This window comes from Papilio xuthus, unplaced genomic scaffold, assembly GCF_000836235.2.
Source record: "Papilio xuthus unplaced genomic scaffold, Pxut_1.1 DF826933.1, whole genome shotgun sequence".
In the NCBI taxonomy this organism is placed as follows: Eukaryota; Metazoa; Arthropoda; class Insecta; order Lepidoptera; family Papilionidae; genus Papilio; species Papilio xuthus.
In genome coordinates this window covers 2,051,439-2,075,109 of record NW_013531716.1, presented here as the reverse complement: position 1 = coordinate 2,075,109, position 23,671 = coordinate 2,051,439, and the positions used below count along the sequence as shown (strand labels likewise).

Below are 23,671 nucleotides of genomic sequence, written 5' to 3'. Positions count from 1 at the left end.
TATTGCAACATCGTGAATAACATTAAATATTATCTTTTGCTTTAAAATCGATATTTTTGTACATTGCGTTAAGTTCTTAAAGCAATCGCAATGAGAACATGTCAGAGGTTAGAAATCAGGATAGAAATATTAAGTATCAATCTTTATTCAACAACATAGGACCCCGAGTCATTTCTACGTCGAAACAATTTAATTATCAAGTGGTACAAATATTTGGCTTAGAAAGCGAAATGTTTGCCGAGTATTGGATGATGCGAGATGTTGCCAATCTGGCGAATCTGATACATTTACAAGTGCATAGAGATGAGCGGGCAATTATATAACATTGGGCATTTGGCCAGGTCTTATTGCATGCATCAAGAGATATAATGTTTGAATTAGGTTGATTGCCTGCGGATGTATGCAAGATAAACGCCTATTACAGGACATCGCGTTTAGTTGAACTAAACACTCGTGTCCGGGTCGTTTTAATTATTACAGCTTAAGGTCACCGGATCTGGTTGTTTAAATGCTTTATTAGTGTGTTTGTGTAATACCTTAATGTCTTAATGTGTTGATAGATTATAGTGTTAATGTACTTTTTATGTAGCTAGCTGAAGTCAGAATGCATTGCACTATCAAGTTGACGAAAAAGTCTGGTTTGGTTAATGGCATGTTGTGCACATTTTATTTCAAAACGTTTAAAAAAGAAAATTATATTGTTTATTGCTTATTAAAAGAAATGTGATAGCTATTATGTAGCTATATCGATTTGAATATATGACGCTTCAGCTATTAAGCTTAGAGTTATTATTAGCATCATTTAGTCCGGCGGTATGCGAGCAATTAAACAATTCGTTATGATATTTCATGGTCAGTATTTTATAATACACTAGCTGTCGCCTGCGTCTCCGTACGCGCGGAAATATGAAAAAAAATAATTAGTAGCCTATCTGTTCTTACAGTCTATGTTCTACATCTATGCCAAATTTCAGCAGTATTCCTTTAGCCGTTCCGGTGATACCTTTTGACATCCATCCATCTAAACTTTCGCATTCATAGTATTAGTGAGATTAAAAACAAAAAGTTACGAGTTAATTTAAGGAAATATTATGATAAAGAAGCAAAATAATATTGTTGTATACCTACAATATCAGTATTACATCAACATTTGTGATTTATTAAGTTGGCGATAATCCGACAAAGATTACCTTTATATAATATTATAGTAAAGCTCACTTAGGTATTTCCCCCACGAATAAATCGTTTGCTTATTTTTGTAAGTAGTAAAACTATCAAGTAATGTAAAGCCGAAGTAAAAAATAAATCTTAAACATGTCCATTTTAATAATAACGAATTAATTCTTAACATGTAAATAGATGATTTAATGCTGTTTTTAACATCAGCATATAAAAGCGTGCAGTTAAATTGTCCTCAATTAAAGTCGGTGACGCATTTGCATTTAACATTCAGGTAAATATCCTGCATTTGGTTCACAAGCTCAACAACGTACTTGGTCAACTGAAGATTCTGACACATCTTTCGAGATTTTCGATTTTCTTCAACGTTTCCTTGCTACACCGGCTCCACAAGACCCATGGCCTATGTGTCCTTTATTAAGGTGCTACTAATCTGTATGAACCTACTAGCTTTTGCCCGTGACTTCGTCAGCACCAAATTAAAAAAAAAACTTTATTGTAGCCTATGTGTTCTCCCAGACTATGCTCTACATATATGCCAAATTTCATCGAGATCCGTTAAGCTGTTTTCAAGATATGTACCTTCTAACAAACATCCATCTAAATATTCGCATTTATAATATTAGTAAGAAATAAGTCTTCCTGTCACTCACTTTTGCAACAAAGATTTGAATATGAACCGTCTCTCTTCAACATAGTTGACAGAAATCACGGAGCTATATTGTGTACGCTTCTAACATGTCTATCGTTTTATCACCATCATGTGTCAATAAACAAATAGATAAATCGCACGTGTGCGTTAAATTGTCCTATTTTAAGTGAATATTTAACAATATTAATTAATTATTATAAATACGCATAAATTAATACGTGAACACATATGATTAAAACGAAGTATGAGAAAAGAAGGTAACGTGCGGTCAACTATCGTCGTTATTCTGATAATTAACTTATATTTGTCTGAATTTCCTAATATATTTATAATGAAACAGATAAAAAAAAAGAAAAAAGCTGTGAATGTAAAAAACTTTGCATTGCAACGCAGAATTAATGGCAGTTTGAGTGATGTCAGGGCTACGCTAGTAATCTAAACAAAAATCGTCTATTGCATCTAGGGTTGCCAGGTCGCCAATAGCCGGACAGACTAGCCAGTTTGGCCATACATTTGGGTAGAAAAACAGGACACCATACATATCCCCGGCTACTCTTGTTTGCGACATGTAAAAAGCCGGACAACCAGGACATCATTTTGGCCGGACACACAATCAAAAAGCCTACTTATGTCCGGCTTTATCCGGACACCTAGCAATGCTAATTGAAAATTAACTAATACTTTATTACAAATGATAATGTTATAATTGGGAGACTAACTATCAGAGCATAGTGATTACTTTATCAGATTATAGAATTTATTACACTCAAGTCGATAGTGACCTTATCATAACGAATTGCTTTTGCAGTCGTACTGCCGTCTTACTTTCGCTAAGTGTTGTGTTATATTGTCATTAATAATTAATTTTAGTACAAGAATTAAAAATGGTAAGTGTTTAATTAATCTTCTATTATAAAGTGAAACCAAAAGTTTACTGTTCTTTTGTTCTCTGGAACAAGCTCTTACATAATTATTCGAATACATATTAAATTAAATTTAGATCTTGTGAAGAGTTGTATTTTGGTAAAGTAAGACCTGAAACCAGAGAATTCAGCATCCTTCTACTTGGCTGAAGATACGCGTGAAGTGGAGTCACATTATGGCATCCTAACCCATATAATGATATAACCCGTCAAATTTAATATCTCAAAACGCACATCCTATTGACCTTAGATTACAATTTAAGGATTAAGCTTTAATTTTGTATTTCTTCTTTTAAAAAAAACAGGTATTGTTTTCTAATCGTGATTAAATTTAATATAATGTTTTATCTACTATTTTAACGATCATAACATGTCAGTCAATCGAGATCAATGGAGTGTTTACAAATGTAACCGCATCCTATTATCCTGCGCTGAAAGATGATAAGTTAGTGTTGGATTACGTGATATGTTGAGAGAACAGTTCCGTAGTAGTACAGCTGAGGTAGTGAGTGGACAAGCGTGCGGTACTAATCAATTAATAGCAATCTACATCACGTGGCAGCGTCTCACGCGGGCACCGCGTTCTACTGACAGGGCTTGCACATATTTAGATTATTTTTATATCATAAAAGAGGCAAACGAACAAGCGGTCACCTGAATTCGCCGAAATAGCGAAGCGACTAGTGCTCATAGACATGTACAATTGCAGTTACGTTGCCTAACTTGGGACGCACAGAAAGAAGATATTTTATGTAGTTGCTGGCGTCTACCACTGTTAAATAAAAATGTTTGGTCTTATACTGTAGGAATTTTCATGTAGGTGAAACAAAAAAATACTTCCACCCAACTTCTAAGTATAAATGTATCACAATCAAGAAATATACATCTGTGAATCAAAACCTTTTAACTTATAGAAACTTCAATAGTTCATGGTATATCATTTCTTCACGTTTAGAAAATTGTGCGTATAATTCAGAGATATCTAGATCTACATTAACAGTATACAAGAAAGAATCTGTCAACCCTGTAGGATTCATGTGGCGACAAATGTTGTAATACATGGTGTCGGCAATTATTATACAAATGAATGCCTCATAATCATCCTTGAAGTGTCTATTTACAATCAAGTCTCTTGCGTATATTCGATCACTGCATTATTAATTTTCCGATCTTCCTACGGATAAACAAATAGGATACGATTTAGGGTCCTTCAGCGTAACTCTTCCTTAAAAACATCTGCGGATTTCCAAAGAGCCGATGTTGACTACGGTACCGCTGTCGAAGGGAGCAAACCCGTATTTCAGTAGGATTGCATAACAAGGGTACACAAACTAAATGCATAAGTCATCTTGTATAAAGTTTATCGATTAAGCGAACATATTTAATTGATTGTTTTTCTAATATAAACTACGGCACTGATTTATAACCGAAAGGAAGCTTTTTTATTGCTTAGTAACCTAGACTATAATTTTATTTATTCCCTAAATAATTTAACCATGAGAATATCCTTTGCGTGCGCGATATATATAACGGTCTCGTCCTTGCCCTCGTTACCGCGATGTTACTAGTATCAATTGCATTCAACGTTTGATCGGAATCTGATAACAGATAAAAAAGATATTTATAAAATTGACTAAACCTTTATTTATTGATAATCATGGAAAGAGGATAGGCGTTTTGTTATTGATTAGGTTTAAGACTTTTTTTCTTTTGGGATATAGTTTTTTTTTTGTCTCAGCGATGCAGTAACCTTTTGCGAAGTACAATTTTAAATGTTTGTTTTGATTTTAAACCGTGTGCAAAAGTTCGTTCAACCGATGTCCTTTAGATTTATCTTATCTTTGTCTTTACATCTTAACTGTGTGCCACGAATACAAATATTTTTTTGTATAATAATATTTTCCCAAGAGTTTTTTTTAAATTAAAATAAAAATTAAATGTAATTGAATATTATTGGTTTGTTACCCAATAGTTGTAAATTGGAGAAAAATATTACACAAAATTATCTATTGCCTTTAATTTTATAGTAAATTTCACCAAAATGACATCAAATAATAGATTGATACTTCACGTCTATGTGATAAACACCTTTGTTATTCAAGTGATTTGTCTGTAAGACGGATCGCCTGTTAACTCGTCATTCGAGAAGGACAACGTAACTTCCTTGTTTATTTTTCCGCGAGTACACATTGTCAAGATCGGTCTAGTTTATTTTACTAGACAATTGCTAGTTAAAGAATAATCGTTATAACAAAGCCGGATCTTACCACCTCTAAAGGTGGGTCTATGTTAGAGTAGGCGAGCACAAGCTGAACGAAGACGAGCAACTCGAGGTGTCAAGTGTTGACGTACAAAGAGCTTACAATAATCCCCGAATATAGCTTTGTGAGTGCTCACGGACAAATACCTTTGTGTTCCTCAAAAAATCGACAATAGACGGAGCACAGTCGAGCACGAGCCAAACGATCGACGAAGAAACGACGAAGCTGGCTCGCTTGAGGCTCGTCAGTCAGTCACACACAAATTCTGGCTCGACACGTCTAGCATGGACGCACCTTTTCAATATTACAGTATTACAAAGCCTGACACATTGAAATAAGAAACTAAAGTGATGATCCTTTGTACGCGGATGTGGCATTTCACTTACATTGTTTTATTTGTTTCTATGTAAATGCTTATAGGTTTGTCTTGAAGATACGAGTACGCTCGAACCGAATGCACTTATGATTCATCGATTTCTGAGACCGATTTTTTTAACTTCTTTTATGGGAATAACATAAAATAGTAATGCGTAAATCCGTTACATACATAAGAAGTAATAAAACATTTATCTCATATTCTGATATAAATGATAATAAGTTGATTAACAATTACTAATCCTTTTTGAGTTATTTTTACAATTTTTTATAGCATGTAAAATAAAATTATCGGTCGTCAACGCTAATCAAGGTTACCACTTTAAATTGTCAGATATACGAGTATTTAGGAGAATTTTGATCATCTTCAACTATATCAATTCAAAGAACATTTTCTTGCATTTTAGTATATAAGTATAAAACTTTTATATACATTTTATTGAAATATTAAATACGTTAATTGGAATATAGGTTTTAATGATTTTTTATTCAAGCATCTCTTAAAGAAGAAATAATAAGATGCTTACGATGCAGCTACAAATTTATTTTATAAATTATAAGCTTACGTTGATTACAATAAAATTAAAAGTAGGCTGAGTCATGTCCAATTAAATTTTTCCATGTCCACACGCGTGACAATAAAAACTGTTTTGTATCACTTACCGAATAATTGTTGGTAGATCAATTTATTTTTATTGGTCCATGTCTACATCATCTCATTTAATATAGGTACTTATAGTTTGTAAACACTTCCTCGACGGAAATTTTCCTCTCAACGTACGTGATTCGTTGAAAACTGCGCATAAACTGTTATAAATTATGCCACGATTATTATGCCAAAGTTCAATACTAAATACAATCACAGACGAACAATGTAGCGAGGTTTCATGTTAATTTACCTTTCAGATGACATATCATCCCTTAAGCGCTTCTAGAAAAGGAAAGTTCGACCGTGCTCGCTTTAGCGCGCATCTCTTAATTTTACAATTTCAAATACATAAAAAAGTGTTTGAAATTACTATACCAAAATGGAATACTTATATTAATCTTTAAAATATTATCTCAGTAAACAAAGTAAAAATAATTCAGCCTTCAAGTTACTATTATGAATTCTTGTCACATTTTATTGCGACCTTTCTCAAACATAAATCATGACTACGGGGTACTGACCAATGTACCTACTTAAACGTTTTAAATGTTTGTGTATGTTGCAATTCAAACATAGGTGCTTGTTTTGTTAAGTTGAATTAAGGCTTCGAAACTAATATACTATGTTTGCCGTAGAAAAATCATTTAACTATATTAATCACTAGCGTTACTATCTGTTGGTTTCTGGGACCAAAGTCCCCGTTTAAAAATTATTGTTAACGCTATTTTATCAAATATGAAAGACAGGGATGACGATCGGCGATCTCGGAAACCAACTGTCAGGCTTAAATTTTTTTTAATCGTAAAATAATTCGCGTTATCCGAGAATATTATCTTTCTATGTCATTAAGCAATATTGTCATTGATGTAGCTTTTTTGTATGGAGATCACGTCTCTGGTAAATATTCATAAGCGATTTATAGCCTTTAATATACGTGGCTATTTTAACCTTCTTATTGTAATGGCAATATATCTATAACATAGTGAAATAGTGACCTAGAGGACGACACACAAAGGCTTTCCCGACCTACAGTAGTAAGACCATTAGGATATAGAAATTTGATTTAATTGAATAACAAAGAATTGATCTACTTTGTTTTTGAGTAATGGTTGTTCGTTACCATAAGATTATGATTCTTTAGCATCAAACACGACTAGTCCCATCCCTTTTTTATATCAAAAGGTGGCAAACGAGTGAGCGACCGTTGCTCATAGACGTACATAGCTGCCTACCTTTAATCGACAGAGGGGATGCACAGAAAAAAAAATACTTTCCCTTCCCACGCATCACCTCATGAAAAGTCCACTTTAACTCCCATCCTTTGCTTATAGATAAAGGCTGGGAAGAAATAAAGGACTAAAATTAGGCCTCTGGGACGCACACTCATCAGACGAAACGCGGAATTGCTTCCACTTCACGCCTGTCTTCTGTGTGTTTTAACACATAAAACCATTTCTAAGCCATTACTCAAGATTGTTAAACCAAAAATAAATCTCTAGCTATGGTAATAAGACGTAAACAATTAAATATTTTATTGAAAGCATTAGCATTTATGGTAAACGACAGTAAAACCGAATCGCAATGACGCAAGACTTTCACATAACGAGACGTTAATTTTAATGTTTTGGTATAACATCGGTCAGTGCTTCTGTGTAATGGTACGTCTTGAAAGGACAATAACATATTTGTGTAATGGGTTGCCTACTATGACTGTAAAATGTAACGTCATTATGAAATAATGCTTAATGTTATTAATCGTTGATGTAATTTCTACTCGACATACTTCCATTAGGGTTGTTCTATTTTGAACGACAACCTTATGAAATGAAAGCTATAAAATATTTTTAAATTATTGTTATTAGATGTTCTTACGATGAAGGAATACATCGTGATGCATACATATCTATGAAGAAATTCAAAGATTAACCAATCCGCATTAGGCAGTGTGGTTGACTATTACATAGTCACCTCTAACTTAAGGTAGGCTTTGAGGCCCTCAGTAAAGACGTATATTGGGGTGATAATAATCTTATAATAAATATAAAATTGTTATAATTGATAATTTCATATATGTACTGCCAGTTTATCCACAGGAAATGTTCTAGATTGAATAACCCGCGTGATTAGCGTTTATTATTCAGCTTACAGTACATAAGGCGGTTGTCAGCAATAAATTTGTAGTAAATATAATTATATGTATGTTCACGAATGTTGTTTATGTATCGTTGTATTACAGAGGTGCATAATTTTAATTTTAAATGCATGCCACATAGACGTACTACTAGAAGCACAACGCGTAATCTAGTACAGTCATGTTATGTACTCTATATTATTACATAAGATAATGATACGTTATTAATTTAAACTTTGGCCATATAATATGAGGACTTTTTATATACTTTGATTCTATATATTTTTATATTTCTTTTAATTATTGTGTGCTATTATTTCCTATAGAATAGTTCAAGGTTACTGCTACTGTCATTAATAAAAAGTCACATAACCAACATACAGAATAAGTGATTATTTATTCAATTTAAGTAATGCGGCGGCGGCGCTGCGATAACTTCTGTTAACGTTGATTGACTCTGTAATAGCTATAGAATATGTTTATAATGTGCTATTCATTTAATTCCGCATTAATAATTGAATCTAATAATGTTAGTTTTATAAAACATTTTTAATATATCACAAGGAAGTCTATATATTTTATGATTTATTTCCAATTAATAAAATTGGGAGTGTCAGTATGTAATATCGAAAAGAAAAACATTATTTGCACACATGGATATTGACGTTGCTTATAACAAAAATATCTGAAAATAACAGTAATTCCTGAAATGACAGAACCGCTTTTCATAGAACTTTTACTGGAAGGTAGCTTATGTTTGCGAAAGTTAATTATTTTTCTTACGCTTCACTGACAAAGTCACGGGGAGCTAGTAAAGCATCAATATCTAATAATTAAGTTCACTAATAAACTTAAATCTTTGGGAAAACTATTTTTCTTCGATTGTTACTGATTAGTAGAATCAAATAATAACATGTACATTTGATTGTTACAGACAGAAAGTGAGACATCATGTGAGGAAGCGGCGCGGCTGACCGCAGAAGGAGCGGGCGAGGCTGACGATGACGAGGCGTTTGACTACGGCGCGCTACCACCGCCTCCTGACGGCGGATACGGCTGGGTGGTCGTCTTCGCGTCTTTTATGTGCAACCTGGTGGTTGACGGTATCGCGTACACGTTTGGCATATTCCTACCCGAGCTCGTCACATACTTCGGCGAGGGTAAAGGAACTGTTGCATGGGTCGGCAGTTTGCTGTCAGGAGTGTACTTAGCTGCAGGTAATTTTTTTTAATCTTCATTATTAGCAATCAGTTCTTTACACCTAAGTACCTAATTACCTTTGTTTTCGCGATTCCTGGTTCATCTGCAAAGCTTACACACATATGATATGAACTAGCTGTTGTCCGTGACTCCGTCTGCGCAATGTAGATTTTACACAACCTATTAATGTCATTATAACATAATTGATGTAACACATAAAGATCCTAACGAAATAATTAAAATAAAAATTATTCATAAATTATTGTTTTACATACAATTATGAATAATAGGGGCGTCTCTGTTCGATAAAACTAAATTGAATGCTGAGTAAATATTATTATCCTACTTCATGTGTTCAAATAATTGTCACACCAATGACGTCACTTTTGGTCATATTGTTTGGGCTAATTTTAAACCAGATTAATGCCTAACAAATAAAATAATCAATTCAATGGTGTATGAGTTTGTTTAACAAAACTGTGGTTTTGGTATTTATTTTTTGGTTCTATCTCTCTCTCGCATTCCTGACGTCAGAAGTTTACATATATTTGAGATGTTTGTTAGTTTTCGGTTATTGTATGCGTAAATTTCATACAACGCACTATAATTTATCAATCAAGCAACGCATACATGTCGTAAAAGTGGTGATTTTGTTAATGTTAGATTGCCTATGCCTTGTATATAGACCTTCACTGCTTAACGACATATTCTTCAAACATAAAATATTAATATTTACAACTTCTTAAAATATTTTGCTAGTGTATAGAAGTTTTAATATGTTTATTTAGCAAGACATAACAAACACGGCTATCTTTTATTACACGTCTCCATGACAACCACGATGTAAGAGAGTGATCTCAAGTTTGCACAAACTTTTGCACTTATAATGCCAATTTAAAGCAAATAGCCTTCCATTATAAGACCCAAAGCCGAAAGATACTATTGAAATATCTTCCTATTTGTACAGTAAAATGTAACGAAATTAAAGACCTCTGAACCATATTATTCATATTTAAAATGATTTTCCTACCAATTAATTGATTCATCTTTTCAAACTGGTCAAAACACCTAAGCCTTACTCAAATTAAAACTCGACGTAGGTATATGTTTGCCATATTTTTTTAAACGGTTACGTAATTTCTGGCTTTACAATATATTGTACAAATAAAGGTTTTTTTTTTCTATACATTATTTATTGTTCGATTCTCGACGATTTCGCGTTGATCCCTTGCCCCACTTTACGTAACACTCGACAGTTTAAGCCCTCTGTATGTCGCGTTTGAAGCGCTTAAACCTAAAGTCTACAGATAGGTCGCTTTATAGGATAAATATTTCTAACTTAAACGTTTGATTTTAAAATAATATTTAATTTAAAGAAATATAAAACCCGATTGTCTACGTCAGCTTTACTCAAACTACACCCCCGAAGCACTGTTGCTTCGAAAAGACTTCCTGGGGAGTCCACAAAAATATCTGGAAAAAATAACGAAAAAAACTATAGCAGTACTATAAGGTTTAAACAGATAAGGTGATGATAGAAATAGTATTTTAGAAGTCGTTTAAATTATAGTTTCTTATTATCAAAATGTTACAATTACAAGACATTATGTTTGTATCGTTAGAAGTATTGCTTAAGTGTTTGTCCAGGCTACTGTGTCGAGTTTGTCATATATACGATAAGATAGCTTGACTATTCAAGACAGTGTCATTGGACTCTCTATTTAAATATGTAACATAAATTTAGCTCTAAAGACTCATCTTACTATTTACTAATATTATAAATGCGAATGTTTAGTTGGATGTATGTTTATTTGAAGTGATATACGGAACGGCAGAACAGATCTCCTCGCTAAAATTTGCGATAGATGTAGTCCATAGTTTGTAAGAACATATAGGCTACTTATTAACTCAATTCCGTGCGGACGGAGTCACAGGCGACAGCTAGTTGTTAATAAACTATATTATTTATATTCTTAGTCCAATAAATGTGTAGTAACAAAGATATTTATTTGTCGTAAAACTTATATTATAGTAATCACAAATAACGAGCTAACCAAGTCGTCCAAGATTTATTACAATTACCAGGATAATCTTACTTTTAAATTGTACAACTCAACGGTTTTCACAAAACGAATAATCATTAATAACTATTTTGCAAACCTGTATCAACTTGGCCAAGGCAATCCTTGCACACCTCATATTACGAGTATACCTCAGTACTTAAGTACCAATAAATTTGTTGTAGATTAAAACCTATTTCGAACACTGGCCGTAAAGAAAGATTGTAAGATTATATATACGTCAAAAAGAAAGGACGTTTAAGTTTAGGAAAAAACTTAAGAACGTGTGTCTGCAATAAAGAACCTATATTGTGAGAAATAATAGTTTCACTGGCAAGGTTTATCACAAAATTAATCTGTATTCAATGTACATATAAAGAAATGTTGCTAAGCCACATAATCTTATCTGTGAATTATAATCTTTAAAAAACTAGTCAGATAAGGTGTACGATTTTTATTTATCTAGTATTCTACCTTGCTACTTGCATTTATCTGAAAGTCGTAATTGACCTGATTAAACATGACTATCATAGATTAATATCTAAAATAGAGTTTATCGATCAAGTTTTCAAATCTTTAGCACTCAAATATTTGCACTGTCTTAATACATGTATAAAGCAAATTATAATCATGAATATCATTTTAGGCTCTAAGTAGATTTTTAAGTATCTTTTTTTTAACTTAAAATTAACTAATAGTGTTTGAAAACGATAAATTAGACATAATTAACCACAATTACAACAAGAGTAATGTGTTTAAATCATTATCGATCTATTTGAACTTAATTCGGGTTAGGTCACTGACGTCTATTACTAATTTATCGACGTGTCTAGTCATTTCTCCTAGATTGTAAAATCACCCGTTCATTGTACTCATTTCTCATTAGAGCTGATTACAAATATGATAGGTGATGAGTCTATTTCAACAAACCTATATTAACTTAATATGTACTTAAAAGTAAGTTCTGGCAACGTTTTACCAGTTTATGATCCTCTTAGTTACGGATGTGGTGGCAAACGGCTTAAAATTAAGCCGTTTGCCCGTTCCTATAAAAAAGAATATAAATTTTAATATAAACATTCGAATAAAATATCTATTTTTTCGTATTACTTTAGCTTTAGTTCTTAGAAAAAAAACACCTATGGGATGAAGGTATAAAAATATTTGTAAACGCTATATTTATAATGACAATCTAATTCTTGTAAAGCTTCGTATAAGCTTGTTGGGAACTTTAGAAGATTCCCAACAAGCTTATACGAAGCTAATAATCCTGAAATATTTAGGCGGTTGTTTATTGTAAAGATTCATAACCACTATTCAAATATTAAACTGCTATTGCTGTATCTTGTTAGTGCCATCAATAAACAGTATAAATTTACATAGGTACTTCCAAGCAATCATGTGATTAGACCCTTGAACTGGATAGCGGGTATTTAAATGATTCTTGAGCAAATAAGTTTCGCAAGTGTAGTGAATTAGGATTTAGCACAAGGTATAAACAGGACTATTAATTTAATTTAACGAGTAAATATAAGGCTGTGGAAAATGTGTATATTTTATGCATATATCCATGAATTTATTAATTACATTTAAGAGATAATCTGATGAAAAAATTAATGATTTTTATATACTCTCATTAATGTGACGCATATGAGTTTGTGGCCAGTGACGCAAAAGCCCCAAACAGAATTGAGAATATCCTAAATTTATCTTAGTACAACCGAAACTTTAGGTAACTAAAATTCAATAACCAAATTTCACAATTTTAAATCTGTGTAGGTAATTGACAACGATAACTGGGTAATAAACATTATAACCAAATAAAGGTTTAAAGTATTGTGAAATTTCTCTTTGAGGATGACAAAGAAAAGGAAAAATTACAAATTTAAAGTGCGGCTCACCTTCGGTATCACTCCTGATTCAGGTCATAACATGTTTGACTCAACCCACTAACAAAGACAGAACATTATACTTTACAATTTTTTTTTTAACTTAAAGGTTTCAAGAGAATGTGTAACTGCCAGGTATTCATATTTAAAGATCTCCGTATCAAATAATTAATATTGTATTATAAATTTCCCAGGTCCAATAGTATCAGCACTATGCAACAAGTATGGGTGTCGTGCGGTATGCGTCGCTGGCTCCCTGGTCGCGACCGTCGCCTTCGCGCTATCTACGCTAAGCAAGAGCGTCACCATGATGATGATCACTTATGGAGTACTCGGAGGTAAGCAGACACCAACGATATATGTTAACAGACCTCTTAAGAAAAGAAAGACTTCTTTTTTAAAGATGGAAGCATCTGCAGTTCCTTTGGTGTTGTAAACGATAACAATGTATGGAAAAAAATTGTAATAAGCAACTGATTTTGTTTCTGGCGGGTAAAATAGTAGAGGTATATTTCAGGCTCACGATCCCAGTCTATTTAAATAAAGAGAAACGTAAATAATGCGTCGTCATTAAAAAATGTAGGAATAAGGGTTTTGGTACTTTGTAGAGTGTAGGTTTTCCGATCTTTTGTCATTTAGGAGTATAAAGACTTGGTATATTTATACCTTTATCGATACCGAAACCTTAAACATCAATCGAAGCAAATGACCTTGACATGAAGTTTGTAATTCTTCGGTAGTCGTAAAATTTTAATGAGACTATTTCTAATTTCGCTTAGTTAACATTCCAACTGTATTTTACGGGCTTAAATCAAAACTCTTTATTGATATTGATGTTGAATCGTTATATTAAACTTTTACCATAAAGATTTTGCTTCAAAGTTAATATCATCTTTAGTCATTGAAAGCCATACACTTATAACCCTCCCAATCTATACGAGCTCTGATATTCCAAAATATGCTGATCATCAATATGTCGCTTGTTTGACAAATCTACTCTTTGAAGAATTAACTGCATCTCTACCTCTATCCTTGAAAAGGTTCAAAACATAGAACACGTAGTTCCTATGTCTTCAAAGCTGGTAGTATCGTCTATAAAAAACTTACAACTCATAGGGTACTATGGATATTTCCAAAATATTTAAGAAATTCTTACAGTTGTGAGTTGGCCTGTGTCCAGCCAGTAATGTTTAGTGTGAGCTCATAGAGACCGTACCTGCCGACTGCACGTGGACGACTGTTGCCATATCTGAATCGATACCTGTTTATATTACCGATCTAATAATATCGAGAGGTAAACAACTCGCGTATATCGAATGCAGTCACCATACCTTATAGCTCTATTATATGCAGGAGAGTTTGAAATATCGTATAGGCATTTCTTAATCGATATCTTTTTTATCCGAAGCGTTCAAAGACAAATTATCTATAGCCTATTGTTATTAACATTAAATAGATGAGCTTAGAAGCTGGCGATACGCCAACAACCTTTGGTACATTTTATGACGTATCATGATATCAGTTAGTCACAAAGTTCATACATCGACTTAAATTAGGTCCAATTATAAAAAGGGTTTCTCAATAACTCCCTATGAATAATGTCGGGTGTAGAGAAACGTGATCGAGTTAAATTCACGTGTTGGATCGACGGCCATGACACCATAAAGCAAATCTACGGACACCGAGCGCCCGGAGATTTACCTACTCACAATCCTCAATGAAAGCGATTTAATTAAACGTACAAAGATAGTGTTTTCATTCACTCGCACGTTTACTTCTTTTTTATTCGGACTGAAATCAATAATTGGTTTTATTCAAAGACTCCGTCTGCGCGAAATAAAATAAAAACTTAATTAATATTCTTTGCGTTCTTCCAACCTATGTTTTGCATCTATGCCAAATTTCTAGCCGTTCTGGAGATACCTTCTAACAAACCTCATTCAAATGTATAATATTAGTAAGATTGAAAAAATTCAATAACCAATAAAGTGTAAAGATGATAACGGTTTTATGAATCTCAAAATTTGTTCTTCTTGTTACTAAGTGCTATGTAAGGACAGACCTTTGTGGAACAAACGTCATCAGTGCTACTTTCTGACAAATAAATATATCACGAAATCTTGTATAGAGATATAAATATCTTTACAATATAAAATGTATATTCAGCCCTTTGTTACACATCACTGTCCTCGATTTAATTGCTATGAAGTAACAATCCATTTAATTAATGTTTACATGCCTATTCATTAGCTATCTGCGCTGAGTATTTATTCGCTATTGTTCCAATGTACACATGCATTATGAGGTTAGCTCATACATGCGCGATATCAACGGGTCCTTTGTGTTCATTTCGTTCCCTATTTTCTGAAATTTTAATAAAGAAATCTCTCTGTAATATTTTTAAAAGTTTAATTTTAATATGCATACTTTTATCAGGAGATTAAAGAGTACACGGCAATTTTAACTTGAGAAAATGTTACGACAATATTAAACATTATACAAAGTGTTGGTGTAAACCAACAATGGTTTACATCTTCTTACTATATTACTTATTACTTCTCACTAATGTTATAAATGTTTAAATTTAGATGGATGGATGGATTCATGTTTGTTTGAAGGTGTCTCTGGAACGGCTCAACGGATATTGATGACATTTACCACAGATTTAGAACATAGTCTGGAAAAACACATAGGCTACTTATTAAGTTTTTTTTATTCGCGCGGACAGAGTCGCAGGCTACAGCTTGTAAGGGATACAATCGTAAATGAAATCTTCACAGACGTACTTTAAACAATAAAATTTGCATATGTAAGTAATACATTAATTACAATTTGATTCCGCGTTAACAACAAAGGAACTTCAAGTAACAAAGAAAATTACTTATTCTTGTCTTCGCGATACGAAAATAATTTGGATAAGGTAAGGGATAACGAAACAAATATTGAAACGTTTTGACCTGTTCTTTGTTCGTCTGCAACTCAGCAAACCGTATGTTTGGAAGTTCGCCAATCGTTTGTACTAGGGCTGTCACTAAAGGCTACACGAATTATTAGCTGCTTTATATGTACAATGTACAAAACCAATGTAAAAAACATTTGATAGTTTATTTTCTTTGATAAAATCTAAATGAAAATATCGATTTATTGTATGATTAACTTTGTTATTCTTATGATTAACCATTTGTGGTTCTGAATTTACGCTTTTCGTCTTTAATATTCTAGTAATAAAACAAGAGTAAGCGTGCAAGAGAAACATTGACAGGATAAAAAAAAGTCATAGTAATATAAATGTTGATAACCCTGGATTTAACGATTTGAATGAAACAGCTAAAGCGTCCTCTACCCCGTCTATAATAAGCCCTTTTCATTGGCTGCGAGTGGAAAACTTGGGATTTTCCGCAAATGCAGACTTTTGCATCGATTTAAACTCACGATAAAGAATTCTCTACGCGACTTGGTTATTGGGAGCGTGGATTTAATATATTATACTTGTTAGTAAACATAATTTAAATACAATAGAAATTAGTAAGCACACTTTTATAGAGCGCGTTATTTACACATTTTAATATTGTATAAACGTCCATACTGTAATCTAATGACCTCGCCTGCTATCAATTAGCTTAAGCAATGAATGTCTCCCGGGAGATCTGAGTATATCGACATTAAAGGTACATTAAATTTTAATAAGTAAATTAAAAATTGTATGTGAGTTCCCTTACGCGCATTTAATTAATTAACAATATTACTTTCAACCAAATATGGCTTAACAATTAAGATTGTAGGGAAGTGACTTTTTTGTGACGTCATTTGTAAATCGTTAAAAATCGTTTTTGAAGTGAAAAGATGAGTCATTCATTAAGACATTCAAATGTTAAAATTCAATGTTCTCTAAAAAATTACGTTAACACAATACTTTTATAGACAGATTGAGATTCACTGAAGTCAAATTATCGATAAGTTCTCATTACAACGTTTGTAGAATGTTTACTGTAGAAAATTTTGCAATAAAGTTATTGGCGTTACTTCAAATTAATCCTATTTCAACATAATTTTTAGGACTTATTTTATTTTTAATTTAAGCTAAAATAATATAAACATAGTCCGCACTCGTGGCCGTGGCGTAAGTAACAATGGAAACCTTATCAAAATCAATGTACATTCTATAGCTCTATTATTAGTTTCAACGTGCTTACACGCGTATTATAGATTAGACACATTTAAATAGCAAATCGGTAACGGTTCAATATATTAAAGGACAAGCGAAAAAAATCTAAAGAAAACAAACGTTGCACTGGGGGGGTTCCGATTAGCATTGCAGCAAAACGCACGCTATATCTTATATATAAAATTCTCGTGTCACAATGTTCGTTCCTCCATACTCCTCCGAAACGGCTTGACCGATTCTCATGAAATTTTGTGAGCATATTGTGTAGGTCTGAGAATCGGCTAACATCTACTTTTAATCCCGCGCGGACGGAGTCGCGGGCGACAGCTAGTATGAAGTAATATAAAAATGTTAACGACTTTACATACTTTAAAAGATGCTTAATCTAAGACAACAAAACTTTATTTTTCAGTTTAAATCAACATACCTATGCCTATATTGGAGTATCTAATCCATACGAATGTTAGGAGAATTGATAAGTTACACCACTACTAGTTTTTGTCGCGACTCTGTCCGAGCGAAATTAAAACAAATATGGTCTACGTGTTCTTCCGGACTATGTCCTACATCGATTTCATAGAGATCCGTTAAGCCGTTATAGAGATACTTTTTTTTTAAAATCCACCAAACTTTGCATTTTTAGTAAGATATTAATAAGATTTATCACTATAATTATATCTTCATATAGTTTTTATATGTCAAGGTTACAGTCACATTGGATTGCAGCCAGCCAGGCTAGACATAATGGCGTCCTTTTACAAGTTCTGCGAATTTGTTTTAAATATAGTCAACAAGAAAAAAAAAGAAAAACAACACACTTAAAAATATTCCATATATGTACGTTGAATAGTTTTTATAAAATCTACGCATTTCTATATTACGACATATGATTTGTTTTAATGTACAGATATCAGTTACTTAACTCCATGTTTTGTTTAACGATTATATCCCTACAAGCAGCTCAATACTGTTGTGTTCCAGCTTCATAGCTTAAATGGACCAAAAGAATGAAATCATCAAACTTTTCTAGTTCAAATGTTCTCTGTATTTTTACGGACAAAGAAAAATATTTACGTTTGCTTTTATTTGTGTTGCATTTTAAAATATAATTGACACTGCAAGTTGCAAAAGGAAAACAAATCTCAACAAATTGCGCGAACGTGTTCTTGTTTACTTTTCCTTTCTTTGTCAAGAGTTAACTATGCTGTAGGTGAATTAAAAGAAAAGATGAAAACATCGTTTTATTTAGAAAAACGTATTAATATCTTGCTCCAACTTACTATCAAATTAAGGGGTCCCCAGACATAAAAAAAAACTTGTTATCATACATAACCCTTATGTTCTTTTTGTATAGTAAACCATACATACAACTTTTTAAAAAGATACGATCACTATAAAATTATTTTTAACTTAGTTCCTTAATTGAATTATAATAATTATTGTTATTTTGATATAAATATTTGTCAGTATTTGCATATCTCTGTACCGTATGTACAAACATAATATCGGGAACATAATATGACATGAGTCATTGCATTCGCGGCCCACAAATCGACATCGGATACGAACAAAGCAGCGTACTCGTATGTAGAGGTCATCAGCACTAATTCAGAGTGCGTCACCTTCCGGCCAAGTGCGTTAGCATCAGGAAAAATGTTGATTTGCAATTTACATACGTATCATCATAATAATTAAAAATAACACAAATAAATATGTTGCCAATAAAATGTAGTATCTAATTGCAAACAATCTATTAACCCGAATTAAGTTTAACACCGATTAACGAGAAATCCTTTCAGTAACCGAGCAGGCAGTAATTTCAGCGCTACAAGACTGAATGGTTTGAAAGCTTGTGGTAGACTTTATTCGACAACGGAATAAATGTCAATATAATATAGTTAATAACATTATGTATAGGGAACGATTTGTTCAGATGTCCTATATCGAAAATTTTAACAGTGGTAGAGCCCGCTTTAACATCTTCGCACGAATTGGCCCGGCTCGCCCGGTGAAATACCACGACCACACAGAAGACAGGCGTGAAGTGGAAGCAATTCCGCGTTTCGTCTGATGAGTGTGCGTCCCGGAGGCCTAATTTAGTCCTCTTTCCCTTCCCACCCTTTTTCTTATAACGAAAGGATGGGAAGTGGAAGTGGACTTTCCGGATGAGAGGATGCATGGAAAGAGAATATATTTTCTTTCTTTGCATCCTCTCCTCCGTCGATTAAAGGTAGGCAACGCATATGCAATTGCGTATGTCTATGGGCAACGGTCACTTCGCTATTTCAGCGATTTCAGGTGGCCGCTCGCTCGTTTGCCACCTTATGATATAAAAAAAAATCCGGTTTAAAAACACAAGGGACGTCACATAAATGGGCCACTTTATTTATTTTTAACAAAGTGCTTTTGATAACGAATTGAGTAATTATCACGTAAGATTACATTTATACACTAGTCTTAAATAGATCATACTGTTTATGTGATGTTTAATATTGTTGTAATAATCTTTCGTATTGTTCCATTATATGTCAAAACATAGTTCGATTCGTTACTAGCCCAAAATATTATGTCTCCCAGTATCACAGTGACATTGAAACGTGATGATCTCATTTTGGCAGCTGTGTGGCTGACTAGCTTGAAAATTGGTGTTAATGTGACTAAACGTCTGAATCTATTCGGTGGGAACAACTGACTCATTCACTTGACCACCAGCTGATTTGTATCTCACGAATTTGCTACGAATTAGCCTAAAATATACTGTCAATAATTGCTCATACTATTATAATATATAATTTAAATATGCAAGTGTATTTTTGGTCGTATTTTGTTATGAGAAGCAAGCCCGGTACTACGGCTTCCTTCTCTTAATTTTATCGTACCTCGAAGAAAGTTCTTTCGACCTGAATACGTATAGCTAAATTGATTTTCAAAATTTTAAAGGTTTAAAGTGACTGATCAAGTTTTAGCCTATCGATTTTATAGCATATAGTTTTTGCTGGCCATAAATATTACCAACTTTTAAAAACATTTTGAATACAAATTGGGACAGGTCTCTTGGGACTCAAACTTCAACCTTCATGCAATGAGTTGTTATGGAACTCACAATGAATTTATCCCCTAATAAGAAGCGAGCAAATACCAAGAGAATACACTTGAATGAACGAGCGCGGTTTGATTGAACGTAATAAAAATTGGGTCACTAGAGTGCCTACTTAGTCGCGCCGGCCGTTTTTCTTTCTACCAAATAAGAAAAGCAAAAGTTAGCTTCTTTTGTTTTGACTCTAGACTCTTGGCTGTTGACGACAATTTTGATGACGTAGAAATAAAATTTAGTTTACAATTAAGGTTTTCAAATATCAAAGACATTATTTGAATTGAAATATACTTAAAATTTCAAAATATTTCTTTATGTACTATCCTCAGGCATCGGCTTCGGTATGATCTACCTGCCGTCGGTAGTGGCCGTGGGTTACTACTTCGAGACTCGACGCTCGTTGGCCACCGGTATCGCGGTGTGCGGATCCGGTGTAGGCACGTTCAGCTTTGCGCCACTCGCCAGCATCCTGTTGCAGCAGTTCGGCTCCTGGCAGAATGCAAACCTTCTTCTTGCCGGACTTATTCTCAACTGTGCAGTATTCGGTGCGCTTATGCGACCGTTGGTGTATCCGAAGGTAAGTGGTATAATTGTTGTTATGGTCCTCATGTAAGGATAAGCCCTAAAAAGAATAGTCCCGTTGAAGAATCGGAGAAAAGGATTATTACTAACTAAAACATTTTCATTTCCAGACATCAGGCCAAAAGCCTTTACTGCAACGAATGGCCGAAGAGAAAAGACTGCAAATGGAACGTGGCTCCATTGGAGGTTCATACTTCGTGGTACAATTACCTGATGGTACCATGGAGAAACGATTAAAGGTAACACTTTTGAACACTGAACTTTGAACTTTTGTTGTTTAAATTCATTATTATGCAAGATTCCCGATACATGTTTAATAGGCACCGCTGAACATCGACCCTGGCGTGCACTCATCTTTGAACCTGGAGGCACTGGCCCGCGTGCCCACCGTGCCCAACATGCCGGGTGTGCCAACTGTGCCTACGTTGCCCACTATCACCGAAGCCAGGGTCGTGGACGTCGATATCGCAGAAAAGAAAAAGGTATTATAAGATAATGGTATTCAACTTGAAAATTGACGTCTCTGTGTGGTGATGCCTTGAGCGCGCGAGCCCATTCTTGCCACAGAAGTTGCTGGCGTCTACCACTATATGTTTTTATTTATTCCAGAACGAAAATGGGTCTGCTGTGGGCGTGGGTGTGGGCGTGGGTCAGGCGATGGCACGCAACGTGTCTTCGCCCGCGTTCAGCGCGCAAGCCCCCGGCCTGCCTAAGAACGGCTCAGTTCCGTTCTTCGACCGGCAGCGCAAGCAGAGCACCGGCGACAGGTCAGATAGCGATAGGTAACCAATCAACTTGTATAATACACGGCCAAGGGATGTCTTGTCGGTGCTCGACACAAAAACTATGGGAAGCTTGTGTTTGTGAGTTCATGTTTTGTATGAATTCCTATATAATGCAAGCAATTTGTGTAAGCACTTTTATGTAATGCACAGTCTTAAATTTATACTTCTAACCGTGGGTTTCTGAGACCATAATCCCCGATGACATAAAATGTTTTGTCAAAGATGACAATATGTTCTACACAGATATTTTGGTCTCAGAAACCCACAGTTCTTACCGCTTGCAAAACTTTTTTAAAATAAAATGCTCGTAGATTCATATTGATTTAAATGAATAGATTACGTAGCCATTTTTTTTATATTTTAACACATGCAATGCCACTAAGATTGTCATGTAAGAAAGTCTCAAAGCAGAGTCGATGCCACTGGACGTGTTGAATTGTCACCAAAATACATTTTAGCGAGAAAACAATTATCACGCTTAACATCCGCTTATTTACTTTATGATGCTTTATATGTAAATTCATTTTAAAATAGATTAATTCTATCCCTTAATGTGTTTGTGTGTACACAAAATATCTTTATCATCATCTTTAAATATATAGATTTTGAATATATCTTGAATCTTAATATTGCTTTTATTTTCTAACACTCTTACAGATTCAAACCGTCCCTCGCTGCTATCAAAGCCACTTCGAAGACTTCGATGGCCAGCCATAGAAATATGAATGATGTGAGTTATTTAATATTTCCATTTAAATTAAAAACATATTTTCTAAACATACCAGTGTATTGAACCTCGTTTTTCAAAAATAGAAGCTTTTTTATTTGATATCCAAAAATTTGTCTTTTTTCCCACTTTAATTGCAACATTAACCGTGAGAGACCAAAAATATATCTATAAAACATATCCTCAACTCCGTAACTTTCTTTGAAAAACAAAGATAACAATATGTCTTAAGCTGGTATTTTCGTCTCAGAAACCCATGGTTAATTATATTATGCAAAATTCAGCGCTGTTTCCAAGCACACTAGGAGCAATAGCTGAGACTCCGCCCTTTGGCCAATGTCTGTGTACATTAGCCTTCATATTATGAATGCCAAAGTTTGGATGTATGGATGGATGTTTATTAGAAGTTACCAGGTTTATTGGTTATCGTACACGTAGAACATAGTCTGGAAGAACACACTCTCTCTCTCTAGAGTCGATCCCTCATGGCTGAGGATCGTGGTCAGCATCAGGGTTGGTCTAAATAATTCCAAAAATGTCTGGGGCAGAAGGGAACCGGTAACCACTGCTTCTATTTTCCCAAGAGAGTCAGCGTGGAACACATTACTAAATAAGCTTTTTTTATCGTGCAGACGGAGTCGCGGGCGACAGATAGTTAATTATAATTTTTCATATATTCCAGGGTGACACAGAGAGTCAAGTATACAACTCGAAGCTGTCAGTGGCCGCGGTGAAGGAACCATCCAGAATGGTGCGTCCGATGTCCCGCAAGGACATCTTCTACTCGGGTTCTGTACTCAACCTGCCGCAGTACCAGAGCCAGAAGTCGCTGCAGGGCTACAGGAACTCAGTCCTCAGCTTGCCGCAGAGCAGGCAGACTGGAGACCTCGAGAGACAGGAACGTTAGTATACCTTTGTATTACTCTTTTCAAATATCTTGGCCGCTCAACGTCCCTTCTTTTTATTTTTTGGACGGATTTTTTTTACGACAAACTATGT

At 34.1% G+C, this 23,671-nt stretch overlaps 1 protein-coding gene across 4 annotated transcripts in view; it reads left to right on the top strand.

Annotated features, from left to right (window-relative positions):
- LOC106122083 (monocarboxylate transporter 4) overlaps positions 1-23,671 on the top strand; it is a 35,059-nt gene that overhangs the window by 5,586 nt on the left and 5,802 nt on the right. For 2 of the 4 annotated variants that reach the window (XM_013317935.1, XM_013317936.1), the window contains exons 2-9: positions 9,105-9,387; positions 13,514-13,657; positions 20,908-21,155; positions 21,271-21,399; positions 21,481-21,642; positions 21,770-21,942; positions 22,603-22,675; positions 23,355-23,574. In XM_013317935.1, coding sequence (XP_013173389.1) covers positions 9,105-9,387; positions 13,514-13,657; positions 20,908-21,155; positions 21,271-21,399; positions 21,481-21,642; positions 21,770-21,942; positions 22,603-22,675; positions 23,355-23,574 — 1,432 coding nt within the window. Of the gene's footprint in view, positions 1-2,631; positions 2,719-9,104; positions 9,388-13,513; positions 13,658-20,907; positions 21,156-21,270; positions 21,400-21,480; positions 21,643-21,769; positions 21,943-22,602; positions 22,676-23,354; positions 23,575-23,671 lie in introns of those variants that run through there. The other 2 variants (XM_013317938.1, XM_013317937.1) reach the window with 2 other exon arrangements.